The sequence below is a fragment of the Boleophthalmus pectinirostris genome, unplaced genomic scaffold (genome assembly GCF_026225935.1).
Source record: "Boleophthalmus pectinirostris isolate CB_2022bp ecotype Guang Dong unplaced genomic scaffold, ASM2622593v1 HiC_scaffold_9, whole genome shotgun sequence".
Taxonomy (NCBI): Eukaryota; Metazoa; Chordata; class Actinopteri; order Gobiiformes; family Gobiidae; genus Boleophthalmus; species Boleophthalmus pectinirostris.
This window is the reverse complement of record NW_026571541.1, coordinates 6,373,702-6,396,716: the sequence shown is the minus strand read 5'-3', so window position 1 is coordinate 6,396,716 and position 23,015 is coordinate 6,373,702. Positions and strand designations below refer to the sequence as shown.

Below are 23,015 nucleotides of genomic sequence, written 5' to 3'. Positions count from 1 at the left end.
GTGCACTGTTGCTTCTTTTATTAATTAATCCTGAAAAATAAAAAAAAACTTTTCGCTCCACCTTCCACAGATTTTACCACAATATACAGTATATACAGTTCAGCCCATTTTCACAAACAATAGTGACTCCCATGAGGCACGACTCATCCCTGCAGGGTGTGGGAGAGAGCGGAGAGGGAGGTGTCAAGTTCAGGAAAAACTTAAAATACACAAAGAAAATGAATAAAAGTAAAGTACGCGGGGAGGAGCCATGAGAGGGTATATATCATAGCTGTTTTGAAGTCCGTCACACCAAACCATTGCTACTTCTGACAAATAAAGCTGCTGTAAACAAGCTCCGTCATGAAAGGTGAGAATGGAATTTGAAAGTAATTTATATTTACGTTAAAATTAATGAAATTCAGAATATGAATCTTTCTTTAAATTGTTTCAAGTTCTAGTTTTTTATGTTTTCTCTTGCTTTGCTGGTATATAATTGCGCTTAAAGATAACTAAAATATATTGAAACTGATTAAACAACTTGGTGACCTGTTTTTTCAAATTTCAGTTTTCAGATTTCACTATTTACATTATTTTATTTTTTATTAAAGAGACATGTTTTATAGATTAAAAAATAGAAAAATATTTGTCTGAATTCAACCTACAAAGTAAAATATAAGCAATAATATTTTTGCAGTACATTACAGTAAATAATTATAAATCTGACAAATTTTTCTCCGTCCTGCAGCATTTGTGGTGTTGTGTGTTATATTGGGGAGCAGTTTGGTCAGAGCTCAGACCCAAAGTAAGAGCACAGGTGTACAACAATGCCGTTTGTGTGTTTTGATTTGCTTTTCTAATTTAAATGTGATGTGTTTGTGCGGCGTGTAGCGTGCACATCAGGCGTATGCGGCTGCTGTCTCATCACCAAACAGCTAGAACGCATGAATCAGTTCTTTGACATGTCCTACGACCACTTGGCTGGTGAGCTCTCCGCCGCCAAGCAGGCTCTCAACTCCATCAGAGGTAAGGACAAAAGAATATTATGTTTTTACTTGTAATTTTAGATCATTTTATTTATTTTTCTTTTCAAACAAGAGACACATGTATGACAATAAGAAAAACACGCACACACACACACACACACACACAAAGGACTATTACGTGTTTACTTTCACAGACTTTTTTTTTTACACAAAGACTTTTTATACTTTACTTAACTATTGACTTACTTTTTTGACATATATTTAACTTTTGTTTACTTTACTTACTATTTACTGACCATTTTTGACATATATTTTTTACGTTTTTTACTTTACTTTACTTGACTTACTTTTTTGCCATATTTATTTTACTTTTTTACTTTACTTTAGTTACGATTGACTTACTTTCACAAAATAAATTTTCTGAAATTTTAGGTTCAACAAGTCTGGACCGAAGAAAAATAAATTAGCCAGTATGAAAGTGTGACATTATTTTAGAAAGAATGCCATATTTGATTTCAGAGCAATCTTAGTCCAAATATCAGAGCAATTTTCTATTTTCTATTTTTATTTTGTTTTATTTTTCCCTTTCCCGAGTAAGTGCCAAACAAGGGACAGTGCAAACATACAAAACATGATTTTTCTTCATATGCATCTGCACCTTTCTAATCACAGAAAAGCTGTAATTCTGTTAGGTACATTTACATTATGTATTTGCATTGCACTTAAAAATAGGGCAACACAAGCAATGAACAAATCACATTATTGACAGCAGGTATCAAATCTCTTATAGCTATAGATAATCTCTTATAGCTATGCCATTTTTGTTTTTTGTTTTTCAGTCCAAATATTTTCTATCATACAATGTCAAAAACTCAAAGGAGAAGGTAAATTTTCAATGTGATGATTAAATTGACTTCACTTCTTTTTCTTCTCATCCTCGTAGCATCTCGCACATCTTTCTCAGCGGTCCTCAATTCCCCCACACAGGACTGCAGTAACCAGGTGGCGAGCAGCAGCCCGGCGCGTGTCAAATACAACATCGTCAGAGTCAACATGGGCAGCCACTATGACTCCAGTAACGGGCAGTTCACTGCACCTCGTAAAGGGGTGTACAGTTTTGCCATCACCCTCTACAACCTGGGCAAATATAAGTCGTGCGCCGCCCTTATGGTCAATGGGAGCGTCAAGTACACCCTGATGGAGAAAATTTCCGCTGATACACAAGATAGTGCCAGTGTGTCGCTCACTCTGTCCCTGCAGGCTGGAGACGTGGTATATGTGGAGCAGCCCGCCGGCTGTGTCATGTGTGCTCATGACAATCTCTACAATACATTTACTGGTTATCTCCTGTACACAACAGACTGAGCTCGCTGTCTGATGATGTCTTCTTCAATTAAATACATGTAGTTTGTGATCATATATTCAGTAATTGTACCTGTCCAAAACTACCCGTGTACTGAATGATGGAACCTGTGTTGGTTATAATTCTTTTCTCACAGTAAGTTGTAATCAAAGTACTAAATGTGCAATACAGCGTGTCAGCTTTAATAAACCACAATGAAAATCATTTGTTTTTGGTTCTTTGATATAAACACAAAATAAGGTGTTATCAAGTGTTCACCTCACATCAAATGATTAGATTCAACTGTTTGTACAGGAATTGTACAGTTTCATAATACACTATTAAACATTAGTCACAAACAAAGAATAAGAAGTACTTGCTCTAGATGATGATGTTCACAGCACCCACAGACTGCACAAGATCATAAACTAGAGCACCACCTGGACACCACAAACACTCACACAAACACCCATGATGTTAAGAAGAGCACAAACAACACAAGTACTGACTGAATCTGGATATTACTGCATCTTGGAAAATAAATAAAACAAATAGATAATACATACATTGTGAATCTTGATAAAACACAAGAGCAGAGAGTCTTGTTTGTTTGTTTTTAGGTATGTGCACTGGTGTTTGTGAATGTATAATAGTTGAATCTCCTCTGGTGCAGTTTCACTCTCTGGTTGCTCTCACAAACCAGTCACAGTCACTCTCACAGGTCTGAGACTCACTGGGTGCTGTTTGGCCGTGAGTGTGCAGGCTTTGCTGGTGGAGCAGAGGCAAAATCATGTATCATTTTGTAAAATGGATTACTTTTTAAAACATATTTTCAAAAGGGCCAAGCCCACATGTGACACGATTCATTCGTGTGAGATGGCTGTGATGTATTTGTGATAACCGTCAATAATATAAACATGTAATTGTGTTGAATGGGCAGCATGGTGGCTGAGTGGCTCACACTCATGCTTCACAGCAAGAAGGTTCTGGGTTCAACTCCTGGGGCACCTGGGCCTTTCTGGGCAAGAAGGTTCTGGATTTGCTCCCCAGGCCTTTCTGTGTGGAGTTTTCATATTCTCCCCATGTCTGGGTGGGTTTACTCTGGGCACTCCAGTTTCCCCCATCAAACCTAAAAAAACATGCACCAGGGACGACAGGTGGAAATGAGCTCTAGTGCTACAACCTGCATGATTCCTCTGTCCTGTTAAGGTTAAAGTAGACTGTGCACTGTCTTATAAATAAACTTTTAGGCAGACAGTAGTCTGATCATTAATATAAGGCTAAATAAAATGGACCTAAATTTGATTCCTGAGGGACACCTGTGGCAACATTATATTCCAACTTAAGCAGTTTTATTCTCATGTTGTGTTCATAAATCTGAATCACAGGGATTCATTACTGACAGTTTCAGTTTGACTATTTTGTGAAGGAAATGTTGATTTTGTGCTGAACACAAATACAGTAAATATAATGTAATGCTTCATCTATGCTCAGACATTGAGCTGTCTGTGAATGAAACTGCCCTGGTCAGTGTGTTTTTACTGAGCGAACCTGATTCAACCAATCACAGTGAAGTTTCAAAAGAACAATCCAGCTTTAGCTACCACTTAAAATAAGATCTAGGTTAACTGATCTATTAATGAATCAATTAAAATACAAGATTCCTCAAGCTGCAGATGTAAAATGTATTACTTAGCGTTTGCATAACATTCTTCAGATGATTTTGAACCAGAGTAAATCCCTCACTCAGCCTGCGTTGTGTGGTTGGCCTCTGCTGAAACAGGCTCATACTGATTTGAGGTTTTGAGGTTTTGTCATCATATTGTCACTGACCCTGAAACTGTGGCGTGAGTCTATTGTGTTTATTCTCTGGAGCTGGATCAGATAAACCAATCACAAATGACATGCGATATCTCCCACATGGGCCGAGGAGGGCGTGTGAATGTACACAAAAACAGGGAAAAGATTTGACGTTTTCCGAGGATTTACAGTGTAAAAGAGATCAGGATCAGGGTGGGGCTGTCACTCATATATACAGTAAAAGCGTCCATTTCTGCAACAGTTTGAAACCTGTCTTGTCCTCTGAAAGTGTCCACATCTCCCAGGCAAAATGAAAGGTAAGACTCACCACAGTAGACAATAGAAACATTATAACTGCACTCTAATTAAGATTCAATGTCATATGATCAATGCTTGAGTAGATTCTAGCAGCATAATTTTTGTGTTAAGCGTCTGTTAAATGGAATATGTATTTTATTTATTTATTTTTTTATCTAATGAACAATACAATAATATATTTTTTTGTTTTTTATATTTTTTTAAGCTGGGTCCAAGTGTGTTCCCTTGTAAAGTAACAACTACATGTACAAGTACATGTACTTACGCAAAGGTTACTACAACTTAGAACAAAAATGACTTGTTTTCTTTTCGAGAGTAGAGCTGGGTACTATTTAAATGTACTTGTACCTCTCTTGTATCAGAAACAAATAGTTAAAATAAAAATGTGTTACCAAAAAATAGGAAATGTATGAAAATTTAATCTGTTTTCTTATATTAGACAAAAAAGTGAAATATATAAGAGAAATCCTTGCTGTTTTTTTTTTTTTTTTTTTTTTTTTTTTTTTTTTTTTTTTTTTTTGCCATGGTCTAAGGACAGAGGGCACTCTTGTTTCCTGTGAATGTTAGTCAATCTGTTATTTTATTTTTTTGTACTGTAGTGACCTGGGGCTGTATGAAAATGCATTACGTTGAAGTGAAGTGAAGAAATTATCTTTGTATTGCGTTGTGTGTTTCTCTTTTAGCAGTGTTGTTGTTGCTGATAGCGCTGAAGCTTGTGTCTGCGTATAATTTCGATGACTGGTTTGGTGGAAAGGACAGACCCTCTTCTGGGAACTGGGGTCAATCCGAGCCAACGCATAGTAAGTTCGGTTTGGTGAGGTACATATGCACTGCAAAAACTCAAATCTAGCCAAGTCCAAATAATTTCCCTTGTGGATCAATAAAGTTTGTCTAAGTCTTACTCTAAGTTAAGAACTCAAATCTAGCCAATTAAGATTTTTTTATCACAATTCTGGTGAATTTGAAGTAAAATGATCTACCAATGGAACAAGACCTTTTGTGCTTAAAATATCTTACTATACTTAAAGGTGCATTGTGTAACTTTTTCCATCATCGGTTTTTCTCTATGTAGACTTTATTGCTTTGTCTGGAATGTTTCACAGTATGGCATAAAACCTTTCTATCATCATGGAGACCAAACCATGCCAAATTACAGGTCAGATCTGCGGAAAGGCGACCCCGCTCACAGTCAGAATGCCTGTTTTTTAGGTATTTTTGAGCTATAAAACCACCTGTAATTGAATAAATGTAAAGTAGAGCTGTTTAATGTCATACTGTGGAACATTCAAAACAGAGCGATGACATATCCATAGAAACAAGAACTGAAACCGTAACTGAAAAGTTACACGGCGCACCTTTAAGATAACAAAAAACAACAACTCTTTTCAAAATGAGAAACAAAATTGAATGTATGAAGAAAAACACACTTATTCCATTGCCAGATCATTTACTCGTCAAGTTGAATCTTCTCAAATAAAGTCAAATGTTCTTAATTGAAGTCATTGTAACTTACCTACATATTACTTTCTGTCTCACAGAACTACATTTTGATTTCAGTACAGCTGCTGATACAGACCTACTGTTATCTGCTGGCACTTTTTATATTTTTACATTTCATACTTGATTCTTTTCTCGTAGGCTTATAAATGGTTTGCCACACATTGGCTCTGTTACATTCACACCAAAATTAGATCATGATTGGATATTTTTACTTTGACATTGAACTACAAACTCTGATGTGAGTGATGAGAGGGAGCATGGTCAGAAAGAAGTCAGAGGTTTTTCATGTCATTATAGTAATGTTATACCCAGTGATAGGAAGAACACTTTGAAAATATATTTAGTTACACGATACTGAATAGGCAAATTAAAATGTATTTTGTAACATACTCTGATACATGGTCCATTCACAGTACTGCATTCTCAATACTTAGAATATGTGTAAAAATCCGTCATCTAGGTAGAATCCCTGGCAAAAGAAGAAATTTAATTTGTCAACTGGACCACTGGACATTTCTGGTCAAAATGCTGGTGGACACTTCCTTATATCTGCCTGAAGGGAGGAGCTAACTACACTGAAACTACTCTGAAATCAACACCCTACTTGTTCACAGTTTCTGTTTGCTAGCTTGGCCTACTGAACTTGCACTGAGTGTGGGCTCATATTAGCAGAATCATTATGGGAGCTCAGATCAGTCCAGTTGATGAATTTCTCCTTTTGCCACACATTGGCTATGTTACATTCAAACCAAAATTAGATCATGATCAGATTTTTGGACATTTAAAATGATTTAAATGACAGTGAACTAAAAACTCTCCTGTGAGTAATTGAGGGGTCATGGTCAGAAAGAAGTCAGAGGATTTTCATGCCATTATACTAATGTTATGACCAGTGTTAGGAAGAATACTTTGAAAATATATTTAGTTACAGAATACTGAAAAGGCAAATTAAAATGTATTTATGTTTTTTTTTTTAAGTAACGTATTCTGATACATGGTCCATTCACAGTACTGCTTTCTCATTACTTAGAATATGTGTAAAATCCCTGAGTCGTCCAGGTAGAATACCTAGCAAAAGAAGAAATTCAATTTGCCAAATGCACACAAGTTTATTTGGTTGAATATGTTTCGCAGTTCATCCAAGCTACTCCTTCAGTTCTGGTCAAAATGTTGGTGGACACTGTCTTATATCTGCCTGAAGGGAGGAACTAACTACACTGAAACTACTCTGGAACTAACACACCTACTTGTTTACAGTTTCTGTTTTGCAGAATGATTCAGGGCCATAATGGGTGCTAAGGAAATATCTACCAACATTTTGTCCAGAACTGAAGAAGCACCTTGGATGATCTGTGAAACGTATTCCACCAAAATAAACTTTTGTTTAGTTAACAAACTGAATTTCTTCTTTTACCAATAATTAGAATACTGAATTGAATTGAACTGAGTTGAATTATATTATCATAAAAACATGAGATATAATGACAAACAGCATGATCATTGTTGTTATGCATTCATTGATATACCTAATAAGACACACATGCACACTTTGCAAAAGCTGTGTTTGCCTTTTTCTCATTCAATTCAAAGCCAAAATTACATAATCAAGAACTGTAACTGTATTCTGAATAACATTAAATGAAAAAGTAATTGTAGATACTTTGTAACTGTAGATTAGTATTCGGATAATGTATTTTCGGTACATGTATGTGGCTACTTCCCAACACTGCATTTAACTTTTAAAAGTCAAGTATGCATGTAAACTGGAGCCACTGTATTGTGCAGTGTTGCATATTGCTGGGTTTTAAATGACATCACAACTTTCTATAGGCCAACATTATTTTCTACAGATGAGAGGACAGCTAAAATCAGTAATGTTCAACTGCAGATGTTTGTTATAATATAATGTAGCATGGTCTTGGGTCTAGTCAGTAAATGATCAGGTTTCATATTTGGGAGTTTACCTTTCCAATACAGAATCTGAATCTGAAAAGCACCAGTTCACACTTGTAGACTGAAGCTCTTGTGTGTCATTGTCAGAGTGTGAGACGGACCCCGGGGCGTGCCAGTGCTGCCTCACGATGCAGAGAGTGGATGACGTCCGAAGCCGCCTCGTCAGAAAACTGGACGAGTTGGAGACAGAGCTCAACCAAACCAATCAAACCTACATGGAGCTGACGAGTAAGGATCAACGTTTGAAGTTAAAGTATCTGATTTTTAAAGGGCCAGTATTATGCTTTTTTCAGATCTGTGTTATAATGTTGTTTTCTCATCACAAACAGACCTGGAGTTGTGTTTTGTTTCATTCACACAACACTAACTAACACACAAATCCTGCATATTTAGGCTGCGTTCTTCTCTCAAACTGTAAAACTAAAAGCTCAAAGGAATCAATTTTGCATAAAACGGACCTTTAAAGAGGAAACACGATGCAAAATTCACGTTATAATGTTTTTTTCCGTATCAATTTTTCCTATATGAGTGGTGAAAAATGTCTATTTTCACCCACCCCTATCTCCGCCCACTTCCACGTACTTGTGTTTGGCCCCGAGATTCTACCCTGTGTGAATGCAAGAATGAAAGTGTGCAGTACTTAAAGCCACAGTGTGTAATCTTTTAGGAAAAATACGCTCAAATAAAAGTTTTTTGGGGTTGTTTTTATTGCAGTTAAAAAAAAAAAAAATGTGTGTGTGATCAGCGAAGAGCCATGTATTTTGTGTTGGCAACGATTCCCGAGATTGAAGATTTAAAGCCGGAACAAAGAGAATGTCTGGTGAATTTTATCAAGGGGAAAGATGTTATTGCCCTTCTTCCTACGGGATTTGGGAAAAGCTTAATATACCAGTTAGCCCCGTTAGTGGTGTTGTGGAAAAAATTATATATCTCTTGAAGATAAATAATGAATCCATTTGCGAGGCCGATGAGTTTTTGGAATATAGACTAAAGTTTATTCTTGTTACAGCAGATATGGACAGGGCCTAGGCATGCGCTGGCCACAGCCCAACAGCCTCTCCTCCAGCATGTCCCTACTCCATTTGACCTGAGTCTCTGCCCAAGTATCTGCCCCAGAGCATTTGAGCTCTGAGTATTTATACAGAAATACAAGTTACATACATATCAAAGCAGAGTGACTTTGGTTTCAGAGGCTGGTGCTAAATTAACAAACAGTTGAGGACAACAAAGGGCTTCCTGAAGGAGGAGACAGTTGTGTCTGATGAGCCTTTACACATGTTAATGACTGATCTGGGTTTCAGGTAGAAATCATATTCATTTACACAAAGACAGAATGAGAGAAATCTTTCCACAATCTAAATCTCTATCACAGTGGCGCATTACATACGTCACGACCAAATAACAGCTATTGGTTAAATGAAAAAAAGTAGCTGCCAACAGTTGAGCAAATGAATTCTAATGCTGCGAGGTCAGACGGTTTCTACAAAGTGAAATGAAGTGAAACCAGCTGATGAATCAGGCTACAATTGACATGCCACCTCTAGAAAATTCCATAGAGTAACAAATTACCAGAGAATGACAAAGGGAAGATTCTACAGTGTTTTGTTACGTATATTAATAATTTACTATAATCAAATCAAATTCCTTTTATAAATTTTTATTTAATTATTTTTTTCCCTTCTGTTTCATAGCGCGGCGCTCTGCTTTCACCGCTGCATTATTTGACAACAAGAACAACCTCAACTGCCTGGGCCGCTTCTCAGACACGAGAACCATCATGTATAAGAAAGTCTTCACTAACCTGGGGGGCAATTACAGCCCCGCCACTGGCATCTACACTGCTCCCTACAATGGGGTCTACAGCTTCTCCGTGTCTGTTTTTCATGATGCGGGACAAGGGTCCGATGAGCAGTCCTGTGTGCTTCTCTATGTGAATGGGGCCATGTTGGCGGGTTCTAATGACATCCACACCTTTGACCATGAAGACAGCACTACAGTGTCCATCACGATCCATCTGAACACAGGTGACCAGGTGAAGGTGCAACTCCAAGCTGGCTGCCTACTCTGCATGATAAAGGACCACTACAATGTATTCAGTGGCTTCCTGCTTTATGCCGATTAGTGAGAAGTGAAATGTTAAATTCCTGTTTCTTATTCCTAACCCCAAAATGATTGAAGAATAGCTCCAAACCAGATGAACCTGCTGTAACAAATCACCAAGCTTAAAGCAATCTGTTGTTGAAATCAGCTGCTGTAGAAGTTGTTCATGAAAATAATAAAGATAAAACGGTAAAGGACTCAATTGTGTTATTTCGGGGGGAATTTGTATGTACCGTAGATTGGTGTAGATTAACAGTCATGTTTCTATCAGTCAGCCCCAGGGCAACCGTGGCAGCAAATATAGCTTTGGCAGTGAATTAGTAATTTAAAGAGCCCATATTACACCATTTTCTGATCTATGTTATAATGTTTCCTCATCACAAACAGATCTGGGGTTATGTTTTGTTTCATTCACACATGTTCAACACACAAACCCTGTATATTTAGACTGAGTTCAAATGGAAAACCTTGTGATGTCATGTGATAATACAGGAAGTGCGCCACTGTGTTCTTAAACTCCATGCACCTTCACTAGAATCATTTATATGATTTCAGGAATTAAATTGCAAATTTCTATGGAACTAAAGGTAAAAGGAGCTGTTAACTTGAAAACTACCACTTCATGACATCACAATAGTGGAACAGAGCATTTTTAGCTTTGGAGATATAAACAGAAGATGTAAAGAGTTACTCAAACATATAAATAAAACAAATCAACTTTGGATATGTTTTTGATGAGGTAATAACATTTTAACATGGCTTAAAGATCAGTCTTAAAGAGTCAATCGTGTGTATAGGACCTTTAAATGAAAAGGTTTACTATGAGATGTTATTGCTTTTGCACAGTCTGGCATTAGCATGGATCTTCCATGTATTCACTGGCAGGTGTTTATCTTCATAAAATACACTGAGAAACATGTATTCTTACTGTGACTTGTAACATGATCTGGTGCCTTCAGAATAAGAAACTTAAAATTTTAACATAACATGTCTCAAGTAAGTTTCATCACAATAAAACTATACTATAACACCTTTGAAACTGAGTCACATTTAGATGCCAGAGTGTCTGAGAACAGTGAAGCAAACTGCACCTGTTACATAAAGACTCTGGTTTACACTGTGCCTCATAAGAGCCACTCTCACACACCACCACCAAAGAAGGAGAGGAGAATCCTATCAGGATCATGTCCTGACAGTTTCATTCACACACGTCTCCACGGCAGAGTGTTGGGCGCACACACACATCCACACACCTGGGGAAATGAGCCATGAGAGGCAGAGCCAAAGATGAAAACTCCCTGTGCTACAACAGTGACTTTCTATGTAATACTATCATTTTAATATAACATATTCAGACATATATATATATGTGTGTGTGTGTATATATATATATGTGTATATATATATATATATATATATATATATATATATTATATATATATATATATATATATATATATATATAGATATAGATAGATAGATAGATAGATTTTTTTTTTCTCTTTTTTTTTAAGTTATATTTAATCTTAGAAAATAACACATTGCTACATGCCATAGTCTAATATTGTGGAAAATAAAATGACATATTAAACTGAACATATTTCAATGTTGGACAGCTAACATTGGTGGAAAACAAATAATCATGAATCAAGTGTCAGGTATGTCTGTTAGTGATGAAAATGTCTGCTGTTTACAGATGATGTTGTCCTGATGGGCAAATTGAACCAGGACCTGCAACATGCACTGGGGCAGCCGAGTGTGAAGCGGCTGGGATAAAGATTATCTCCTCCAAATCCAAGTCTATGGTTCTTGACCGGAAAATGGTGACTTGCCCTGTGCAGGTGGAGAGGGTGGAGAGCCCCTGCCTCAAGTGGAGGAGTTTAAGTTTCTCTGGGTCTTGTTCACGAGTGAGGGGACAGTGGAGCATGAGATTGACAGGTGGATCTGTGCAGAGTCTGCAGTGATGCGGTCGCTGTATCGGACCGTTGTGGTGAAGAGGGAGTTGAGTCCAAAGGCAAATCTCTTCATTTACCAGTCAGTCTATGTTTCTACTCTCACCTATGGTCATGAACTTTGGGGAATGACCGAAAGGATAAGATTGCGGATATACGCGTAGAATAAAGTTTGGGAGTCCCTGCTTAGTCTGTTGAACAAAACACACTGAATTTGATGATCTAACCATGAATCTAGTTGCCTGGAAATCCATCAGCACTCCCTCTGTCTCACCTCAGGTCCTGCCAAACATGATCGTGCATTAGATTTGTTTTTACAGTGACAAATGTGAAATGCAGCTTACTGGTCACATATCATTTACAAATAAAATCACATTTGAACAAAATTTAATGCTTTGCTCATTCATTCTGCAGAAATTCACCATGTTTTACAGACAGACCATGCATGTCCCCGATTGACTAATCCACATCAAGCACAGCCATTTGAAAACCAAGAGATTGAGCGGTGTCCAGACTCGCATCTTTTATATCATGATGAGTGTTAAACTAAGACACAATGATTACAAAAATAAAATTCTTACAAATGGGACACAACATGTTTCGACCCCACACTATAGTCAATGTGCCTCAGACATTTTATTTAAAGAGACAGTCCAGAAGTTTGGACATAGGACCTCATTTCCTAGTGAGCCAGAGTATTGGAGACATGTGGAGACACTTTTTGAAATATTCCATCCAGTCCTTGTATTTGCAGAGGTCACTGGTGCTAGACTAGTGCATGTCAATGGACATAGTTATCCTGCCACTAAACACAGTCTTACCCACTCCACAAAACACCTGAAGAAATCTATTATTACACCAGACTGTCCATGTGAATGTCTGCGTCGATAGAATAATTTTAGAAGTAAAACCAACCTTGCATTTGAAGGATTTATGTCTGAGCAGCAGCAGCATGTTGTACTTCCTGATAGAAAGCTTGGCAGAGGCGGATTGATATATGAGAAAATAGTCCCTCAACATACAAGGTTAATATTATTTCAGACATTATTCTATCAACACAGACATTTACATGGACAGTCTGGTGTAATAATAGTTTTGCTTCAGGTGTTTTGTGGAGTGGGTAAGACTGTTTTTAGTGGCAGTCTAACTATGGCCATTAACATACACTAGCCTAACACCAGCGACCTCTGCAAATACAAGGACTGGATGGAATTTTTTTTTAAAGTGTCTCCACACATCTACAACACTCTGGCTCACTAAGAAATGTCCTATGTCCAAAATTCCGAACTGTCCCTTTAACACCATATCATCAAGACATTAATATAAGATCAGCCTCTTACACTCATTTTGATCTCTGTAGCTGCTTTTACACTATATCTGTACTGGGCCAAGACAGGTTTTGCGCAAATACAAAGAGAAATTGGGTAGAGCCACTTAAACTTGTACGGTAATAGCATGTGAACACAACCCAGCCTCTTTACAAAGCATAAGTTTTGTATATTCCAAACAACTTTTCATCGCTAAAACATCTGAACCTATTGCTTCATTCAAACTGTTCTTTCAGGGCAGTAACTCTAGACTCCAGTGTTTTGTGTTGAAATGTCAAAGCTCTTATGATCAAGGGAAGGCTCACAGATTCATGTCGAACCGCCCAGTATTATATTTTAGCTGTGCAGTGTCTGATGAGGAGATAAGGAAGCAGGGCAGTTGACGGGGGACTGTAGACACGAACCAACTTTAAAACAAATAATACAAAATAATACATCACAGTCTTACTGGGAAACAAGCTGTTGAAGTGAACCAAACACAAATCACTTAACCAATGGGGAGTCCACATGGTACGAGGTGATACTGCCACCTATCTTACCCATGGGTTTCACAATGAGGAAAGTGACAACTGTTGCCATAGCAAAGATTTAAAACAGAATATTAGGTGACAAGTCCTCAAAATGTCAGAAATAGCAAGAATAAAACTGAAAAAATTGCTAAATTATCTATGCAACTTTTCTGGTGGCAGCTTGTCCCCATGTTGCTTTCAGTGTTCCACAGTATGGCATTAAACGTATCTATCTCCATGGAGACACGCTGGTGACGTCACCAGGCCATGGTGAAGGTTCACAGAAACAATGCATGGTTTTTTTTTAGGTATTTTTGAACAATAAAAAACAACAACAACAAAAAAAGTCTCTGATTGAATAAATGCAAAATAGACAAGTTTAAAGAGCCTATATTACACTATTTTCTGATCTGTCTTATGATAATTTTGTTTCCTCATCACAAACAGACCTGGATTTATGTTTTGCCTGAGTTCTTCTGTAACACTTTATTCCACCTTGAGATGTCATGTGGTAACAGAGGTGCTCCACTGTGTAAATACACCATAAACCTTCACTAGAATCATTTGGATGATTTCAGCTCTGGAATTGTCCATTTTTACTACTGTTGCAGCCAAGACCGCACTAATCAAGACCAAGATCAGTCTGAGACCACAGGGTCCCGAGACCAGAGCAAGACCAAGACTTCTGAGGGTCTCCATTTTATCTGATTAATGTTCATTTAGGCCTAAAATAAACACTCTGTGCCCATTTTGTGGATGCTCACCCACAGTTTGAGAAGCATTTTTTAAGAGAACTTCCACTGGTACTTTACAGAAAACTGTGAAGAAAGTGGATAAGCTGGGTAATAAACCTGTTTTTTCAAGTACTAAATTGAAGTTACATTCTCTTACAGGTTTTGCAGTGGGATTTACCTCTGTACATTTACCAAATACACATCGTGACAAATAAAGATGCATTTGTGCACTTTTATTAGGCAAACTATAACCTCATGCCACGGTAAGAAGTTAATTGCCAACAGCAGCAGCCGTAATTAAGTATAATCACACTAGACGAGTGTTAGACCTCAAGTCTGAGACAAGGCAGAGTCCAAGCACCTTCAAGACTAAGACAAGGCTGAGTCCAGGTGCCTTCAAGACCGAGACAAGACCGAGTCCAAGCACTTTCAAGACGGAGACAAGATAGAGTCCTGGCGCCTTCAAGACTGACACAAGACCGAGTCCAGGTGCCTTCAAGACTGACGCAAGACCGAGTCCAAGCACTTTCAAGACAGAGACAAGACCGAGTCCAAGCACTTTCAAGACAGAGACAAGACCGAGTCCAAGCACTTTCAAGACAGAGACAAGACCGAGTCCAAGCACTTTCAAGACAGAGACAAGACTGAGTCCAAGCACTTTCAAGACAGAGACAAGACTGAGTCCAAGCACTTTCAAGACAGAGACAAAACCGAGTCCAAGCACTTTCAAGACAGAGACAAGACCGAGTCCAGGCGCCTTCAAGACCGAGACAAGACCTATCTAGACCTATCGGGACCAGGACCAGTCTCGAGTACTACAACACTAATTAAAAACTAGCCTGACATCACAAGGTGGAACAGAGCATTTTGAGCTTTGGAGATGTAAACGGACTAATAATGCAGGATTACTCAAACATGTGAATGAAACAAAACACAACTCCAGGTGTGTTCTTGATGAGGTAATAACATTATAAAATGGCTTAAAGTTCGCAAGAGTCAATTTTGCGGAACATTCTCAAAACAATATCATATTTAGTTTCATTTTTATCACTCCCAACTCAAATAATCATCATGTTTCTATTCATGTAACTGCATTATGTGAAACTCTGAACACTTTTGAGAACTCATCTAGATTCCAACTGTGTAGAGTGTCCTACCAGAATGAACTATATTTGATAAAACTGTCTTGGGGCATCACACAGATATCTTGCCAAGCTTATACTAAGAATTCTTGAGAAATCGTAACACACATTGTTTCAAACAGGGCCAGCAAAAGTTCTTCGCTCCCATGGCGATTCTTGTTTTTGTCCCATTGGTTCGGATATAGGACATCCAGATAGAATCAGTGTTTAGGGAGAAAAACTGCAACTGAACTCCACGGTTTCACAAAAGCTTTTATCGCTAACTTTTTCTGTGTGACGGGGACAATGAAAGTAGCTTGAATGTCAAACTCAGAAAACACAAATTCTCAACTGATTTGAAAGTTGACGCTTGGGTGGGATACGGGGGCGGAGCTTGAGTTAAACCGAGGGGAGTGTCCGTAAGAAAATATTGAGAAAAAGCCAAAATCACTCAAAGTTTATAACATTTGAGACGGAGCAGAGATCAAACTCACAATCGTTCGAGAAGAAAGGAGATCAATAACAACCGTAAGTTCATAATAATACTGTGATTGATTAATTAAAAGGTTCATTGTGTAACTTTTCTGGTGGAGGGTCCGTCAAATTCTTTTCTCCTTTGAGATGTTATTGCTTTGTCTGGAATGTTTCACAGTATGGTATTAAACCTTTCTAACTTCATGGAGACCAAATCAGACCAAGTTACAGGTCAGATCTGTGGAAAGGCGACCCCGCTCACAGTCAGAATGTCTGTTTTTCTAGGTATTTTTGAGCTATAAAACCACCTGTAATTGAATAAATGTAAAGTAGAGATGTTTAATGTCATACTGTGGAACATTATAAGCAGACCAATGACATATCCATAGAAAACAGCAGGTGATAGACCCTCAACCAAAAAGTTACATAGTGCACCTTTAACATAATAGAAAATTATTCAAACATTATGCAGATATATGATAAATATGTTCTAATATTGCTATAAGAGACAAGCCTAATAGGTTACTGGCAAATGGGGGAAAAAAAGATTAAAAACTATCCAGTCCTGGTTTAGATCTTAAAGGTGCACCGTGTAACATTTCCACCTTCCACCTGTTTGTCTTCAAGGCACTGTTATTACTTCATCTAGAATGTTCCACAGTATAGATAAGGGGTGTCAAACTCTAATTCACAGAGGGCCAAAGTTAAAAACTGGGACTAAGTCGTGGGCCAAACTAAATATTTATTGAAAAAAATTCATCAACATCTGCATGTTTTCTCTTCTTTCGAGATATGCAATGTTAAACCTTTTTGTATTAAAATAAATGTTTAATAAAAGTTTTGCTTAAACATTGAGTCCAGAACAAGCAAAATATAAAATAACAACAACATTTTAAATAAATAATGTCTCTATAGTCTATCTCTAGCCAGCGGGCAGCTCTAATACATGTTTGATATGATCTCATGGACCAAATATAATTATATCGCGGGCCAAATTTGGCCCCCGGGCCTAAGTTTGACATGTCTGGTATAGATTAAACCTATCTATCATTGCAGTGGCAGTGTTAGAAATTTGGGGGCACTAGGCGAACTAGAGTTTGGAGCCCTCACTATAATGCACCATTTTAATTTTTTTAATTTTTTTTTTTTATATATTTACTGTCCTTTTTCCCATTGTTTTGAGACATGTACATCTCTGTCTCTATTTATTTGAATTATGGTGAATTGCAAACTTGTCTTATTAGTTACATCACCTATAACCAGAATTGAAAGTAGTTTTATTTTTTGCAAGTACAGTTACATTTTTGTTTACATCCATTACTTATGATCATGATTATTGTTTAAACTACTCTCATTTAATATCATATCAAGACAAAATCAAATTGCTTTGAGGCCTCTGTCATTAGTGGCACTGCAGGCAATTGGTTGGGGGTCCCTCCAGGTTTGGGGGCCCTAAGCAGCCACCTACTTTTACCTAATGGTAGTGCTGCATCTGATCACAACGGAGCCAAACAGGTTACAGCACTACACTATATTACAATTTAGATCTGTGGAGAGTCGCCCCATTCGCAAAAGGAATTACTATATGTTTGAGCAATAGAAACACTCAGAATGAATCAATGCTAGATAGATGTTTTTAATGTCATACCATGGAACTTTTCAGGCAAAGCTATAACATCTAGATGGAGACAAGCAGATAGCTGACCCTCCACAAGAAATGTTATGCAGTGCACCTTTTAGTTTACTTTTGGTATAATCTGAATGAGTTTTTGCATGTTGTGATCTTGCTCTGGTGCAGCTAAATGGTTATTTTTTAATCTTTCATTGTTCACTTCTGTCTCTTTTCAGTCTGTTAAAAGCTTCAGGTTGTGACGTGGTGCTTTGTAGAAAACGCTCAAGAATCAGCTGTGTAGTACAACACTGTAAAAATCTGAGAAACTTACTAACTCACTATTAGTGACTGCAGTTTACCAATGTATCGCCCTAAAATGCATTTCCCTTCAACTGAAAATTCAGAATAAACCTGGTCAAATGTGATCGTCCAATCAGATTTCTTTATTTCAGCGATGTGTGAAGCGAAGGGGCTCATTGGTCCCTTCTCATTGACAAATAAAATTCAAAATTCTCATCAATTCTACTGAAATCTGTCATGTTTTTTCAGATCCCTGTGATTTTTTTTGTTTGTTTTCCCTTTATTTTTTCCTATACAGACTGACAATGTACTCTGCATGTCCCTGATTAGCTGGTTCACCTGTCACTCACGCCCATTTGACCTCTGTAAAGTACTGAAGAAGTGTGTCTAACATGTTCTTATAAAAATAAAACATATCTTACAATAGTTTTTAGAAGGATATGAAATATAAAGGAAAGTTTGAAGTCTAATAATACATCTAAAAGAGCTTATTGCAAACCATATTAAAAAGAGGGCTGAAACAACATGTTAAATAAAATAAAATAAAAAAACTAAACTCTAATGAATGTGACTGCTCTTTTCCAGATGAGTGCCATGTCCAGTTTGTTCCTGTTGGGGGCGCTGTGTGTCTTTGGCCTGGTGCGGGGTCAGCTTACTGCAGATCTTGTAGAACTGAAAGAGCTTGCATGTGAGTTGCATTAATTAAAATACACAAAACCTAGACTCAAAAGCTTTTTGCTGTAATTTGTATATTTGAAAATCTCAGTTCTTAAAGGTGCACTGTGTAACTTTCCGGCTGGGAACCCGCCACCTTCTTCTTTCTGTAGAGATGTCATTAATCCGTGTGTCATTCATTCATTCGTTTTTCAGTATAAAACCAAAAATAAGAAAATGAAAAAACAGTTTTCATTATGTGTCTCCAAAACCAAAATGAAAGAACGGATTATGATTCGTTTTTTTCTGTTTTTGATTTTGTGTTTAAATAAATAATGGAAACAGATCAGATAACAGCCGTTTCCTGTTTACGTTACTTAAAGTGCAATGCCGGACTGAATCAGGACTAAACCAGGTCCAGGACCAGACCGGAACCAGACTGGGACTGAGACCAGGACTTAGACCTGGACCAGACCAGGACTGAGTCTGGGACCAGGACCAGGAATGACACCGGGACTGAGACCGGAATTGAGACTGGGACTGAGGCTGGGAACAAGACCAGGACTGAGACCGGGACTGAGACCAGAATTGAGACCGGGACTGAGGCTGGGAACAGGACCAGGACTGTGACTGGAACTGAGGCCGGGAATAGGACCAGGGCTGAGACCAGGACTGAGACCAGGACTGAGACTAGGACTGACGCCGGGATCAGACCATGACCAGACTGTGATTGAGACTAGGACTGAGACCGGGACTGAGACCGGGAAGAGGACTAGGACTGAGATTGGGACTGAGACCGGACTGAGGTTAGGAACAGGACCAGGACTGAGACCGGAACTGAGGCCGGGAACAGGACCAGGACTGAGACTGGGACTGAGACCAGGACTGAGACCAGGACTGAGACCGGAATTGAGACCGGGACTGAGGCTAGGAACAGGACCAGGACTGAGACCGGAACTGAGGCCGGGAACAGGACCAGGACTGAGACTGGGACTGAGACCAGGACTGAGGCCAGGATCAGACCATGACCAGACCATGATTGAGACCAGGACTGAGATCGAGACCAGACTGGGAAACTCTTGGTCTGAAAAAAAGAACCTAATAACATAAATTATCAGAAGTCCAAATGAACCTCATTGGACTATCGTATGGTCTCCATGATGATGCACTCAAAAAGTTACACAATGCACTTTTAAGAAAACAAATACTTAATTCATTGGTAGATCATTTTAATAGTCAAGTAAAATCTACTGAAATCAACTCAAATCAAGTGAAATCTTCTTAATTTGAGTAACGGGAACTTACTCAGGTATTACTTTTTGCAGTGTACTCCCAGGGGCGGCACGAGGAGGAACTTGAGGGAGCACTAGCCTCTGCACCACCAAAGATTTATTTTTCAAATGCCCACAAAACACTGTTCAAAATGAGTCTACAATATAAACAGTAATTCCATTTAAGCTTTTAGAAATGCTACAACTATATTTAAAGATGGTAGGAGGTGAGAATATGCTCCACTGTTAAAAAGTTCTAAATTAACATGTTAAAAGGTGCACTGCGAAGCTTCTTTGGGGTCCGTTACCTGCTTGTGTCTATGGTGATGTCATTGCTCTGCCTGGAATGTTCCACAGTCTGACATTAAACAGCTCTACCTTACATTTATTCAATTCCAAGTTGTTTTATTGCTTAAAAATACCCAGGGAAACACTCACAGTCAGAATGCTGTGAGCGGGGTTGCCTCTCCACAGATCTGACCTGTAACTTGGTCTGGTTTGGTCTATATGAAGATAGAAAGATTTAATACCATACTGTGAAACCTTCCAGACAAAGCAATAACATCTCCATGGAGAAAAGCATTTGACAGACCCTCCACAGGAAAAGTTACACAATGAACCTCCAACCAAAAATGTCTGTTGTGTGTTCGTTCAGTGGGCATGCAAGATCCTCTGTCCTGCTCTAACATGAACTGTGACTGCGCCTTCACGTCCGAGCGCGGCTGCTGCTGTGGAGCCAGTGACATGTACAAGACCGAGAATGACGTGTACGGACGCATGAAGGACATCTACATGAGAATCCACCAGCTCAAGACACAAGTGCAGGAGCTCACAAGTAAAGCTGCTTCTTGTATATGTGTGCTGCATGTGTTTGTGCGTCTGTGTTTGTGTGTCTGTGTCATGTTAAAAGGTTCAAATCAGCATTTAAATTGTAAAGGTCCTATATTACACAAGGTTAACTCTTGAAGTCATGTTATAATGTTACGTCATCAAAAACATACGTGGAGTTGTGTTTTGTTTCATTCACACATGTTGCTCTGTTCCAACTTGTGATGTCATGAAGAGGTAGTTATCAAGTTAACAGCTACTTTTTACCTTTTGTTTAGTAGAGATAGCCAATTCTAAAGCTGAAATTATCCAAATGATTCTAGTGAAGGTGTGTGGAGTTTTTAGTGTTATTTTAAGTATTTTCTGTTTGAGAAAAGAACTATGAATGAAAGAAAAGAGATGCAGATGTGAATGAAACAAAACACAACTCCAGGTATGACTGTGAAGAGGAAACAACATTATAACATGGAGGATCCATCCATTTTCTTCCTCTTATCCGGGCTGGATCGTGAGGGCAGCAGTCTAATCAGGGACCCCGAGACTTCCTCCACTCCAGACACTTCCTCTAGCTTCTCCAGGGGGACCCTGAGGCATTCCCAGGCCAGCTGAGAGACATGCTCGAAACACCTCCCCAGGGAGGAGTCCAGGAGGCATTTGGAACAGATGCCCGGTGCTCAACATGGAGGAGCAGCATCATTACTCCACGCTCCTCCTGTGTGACTGAGCTCCTCACCCTATCTCCAAGGGAGTGCCCAGCTACTCTGTGGAGGAAACTCATTTCGACTGCTTATACCCACGATCTTGTTTTTTTGGTCATTACCCAAACCTCATAGGTGAGGGCAGGGTAAACTGAACAGTAAATCAAGAGCTTTGCCCTTCGGCTCAAGTGCTTCTTCACCACAATGGTCCAATACAGCAACCAAATCACTGCCCACCTGCACCGATCCACCTGTCAATCTCACCTTGAGATACTTAAACTCCTCCACTGGCAGGGACTCTCCACCCACCTGGAGAGGGTAAGTCACCTATTCTGTGTGAGAAAACAGTGTTGGTGAAGCACTGATTCTCCCTCCTGAACCACTGGACGGTTTGCCAGAATTTGTTTAAGGCCGTTTGATAGTCCTCCTCATGGTCTCTTTGAACTCCTCCCAACCCAGAGTTTTTGCCTCTGCGACTGCACGGGCTGCAGTGTGCTTGGCCTGATGGTACCTGTCATCTGCCTCAGGAGTCCCATGGGCCAACACTCAATGTTCAGCACCCACCCCAGGCCTGGCTCCAGGGTGGGGCCCTGGTAACATCAATCTGGGCGACGTACCTGGCCTTGCTCAATTACTCATCATAAGGGCTTCTGAACCACTTTGACCCGTCCCCAGGACATATTTGCCTTGGGAGACCCTACCAGGGGCATGAAGTCCCTGACAACATAGCTCCCAGGATCATTTGGGCACTCAAACTCTAGTTTACCAATTCTGCCCTCAGCTATACTGACGCTGCATCAACAAATAAAGAATCATATTGACATTTTTGAAGATTTTCCCTCAACTTGCTATATATTTTTTCATATTGAATCTGAATCTGAATAAGTCTGTATTTTCTATCTTTAGCTGTGAGGAAAGTGGCATTCCAGGCCCGTATGGAGAACAACATTGTCACAGCTCCCCCTGCTGGACGTGTGGCCTGTTTTGGACCCTTCAACATTGATGTTCCCATCCCCTTCGGAGATGTCCTGCTCAATGACAACAATGGATACAACAAGTTTCTGGGTAAGACTCTATTGAGACTGTTCTGCATGAATTTGCCATGGTGACACAATACACACAAGCAAACACACCCAAAAAAGTTTTAAGAAGTCTGAAAACTCAAGAAATAGTACAAAAATGAATTTAAGCAACACTTTTGAGTCACAGAGCTTCTAACAGAGTAGTGCTTTCAGTTAGCATCAGACCTCCAGGGAATGATCAGTGCCATCAGCTGCAAAGTTTCCATACAACTCAAACATGAACTGTTTTACACAAGACAGACCCCAAAATAATATAGTGGAATAAAAAGTACAGATACAAATGTAGGCAAAGTAAAGTATAAAATATCAATTTAAGTAAAGTACAGATACTTTACTACTTTTATTTGTTATGTTCCACCTCTGCAAATGAATAACCAAGGATTCTATTGTTGTTTCTTATTCTTTCAGGGACATTTACCGCACCAAGAACTGGAGCCTATATGTTTTCATTCACCATCACTTCTATGGTAGAAG

At 38.8% G+C, this 23,015-nt stretch overlaps 2 protein-coding genes across 2 annotated transcripts; both read left to right on the top strand.

Annotated features, from left to right (window-relative positions):
* Positions 1-738: 738 nt before the first annotated feature.
* On the top strand, positions 739-2,532 carry LOC110162877 (complement C1q-like protein 2). The gene is made up of 3 exons (XM_020927791.2): positions 739-784; positions 871-1,005; positions 1,909-2,532. Exons 2-3 carry the CDS (start codon positions 924-926, stop codon positions 2,328-2,330), a joined length of 504 nt encoding a protein of 167 aa, XP_020783450.1. The 5' UTR covers positions 739-784; positions 871-923; the 3' UTR covers positions 2,331-2,532.
* A 1,885-nt stretch (positions 2,533-4,417) lies between these two features.
* LOC129407254 (uncharacterized) lies at positions 4,418-10,076 on the top strand. Its single transcript, XM_055147851.1, has 4 exons — positions 4,418-4,424; positions 5,109-5,225; positions 7,966-8,106; positions 9,570-10,076. Exons 1-4 carry the CDS (start codon positions 4,418-4,420, stop codon positions 9,998-10,000), a joined length of 696 nt encoding a protein of 231 aa, XP_055003826.1. The 3' UTR covers positions 10,001-10,076.
* Positions 10,077-23,015: the final 12,939 nt, after the last annotated feature.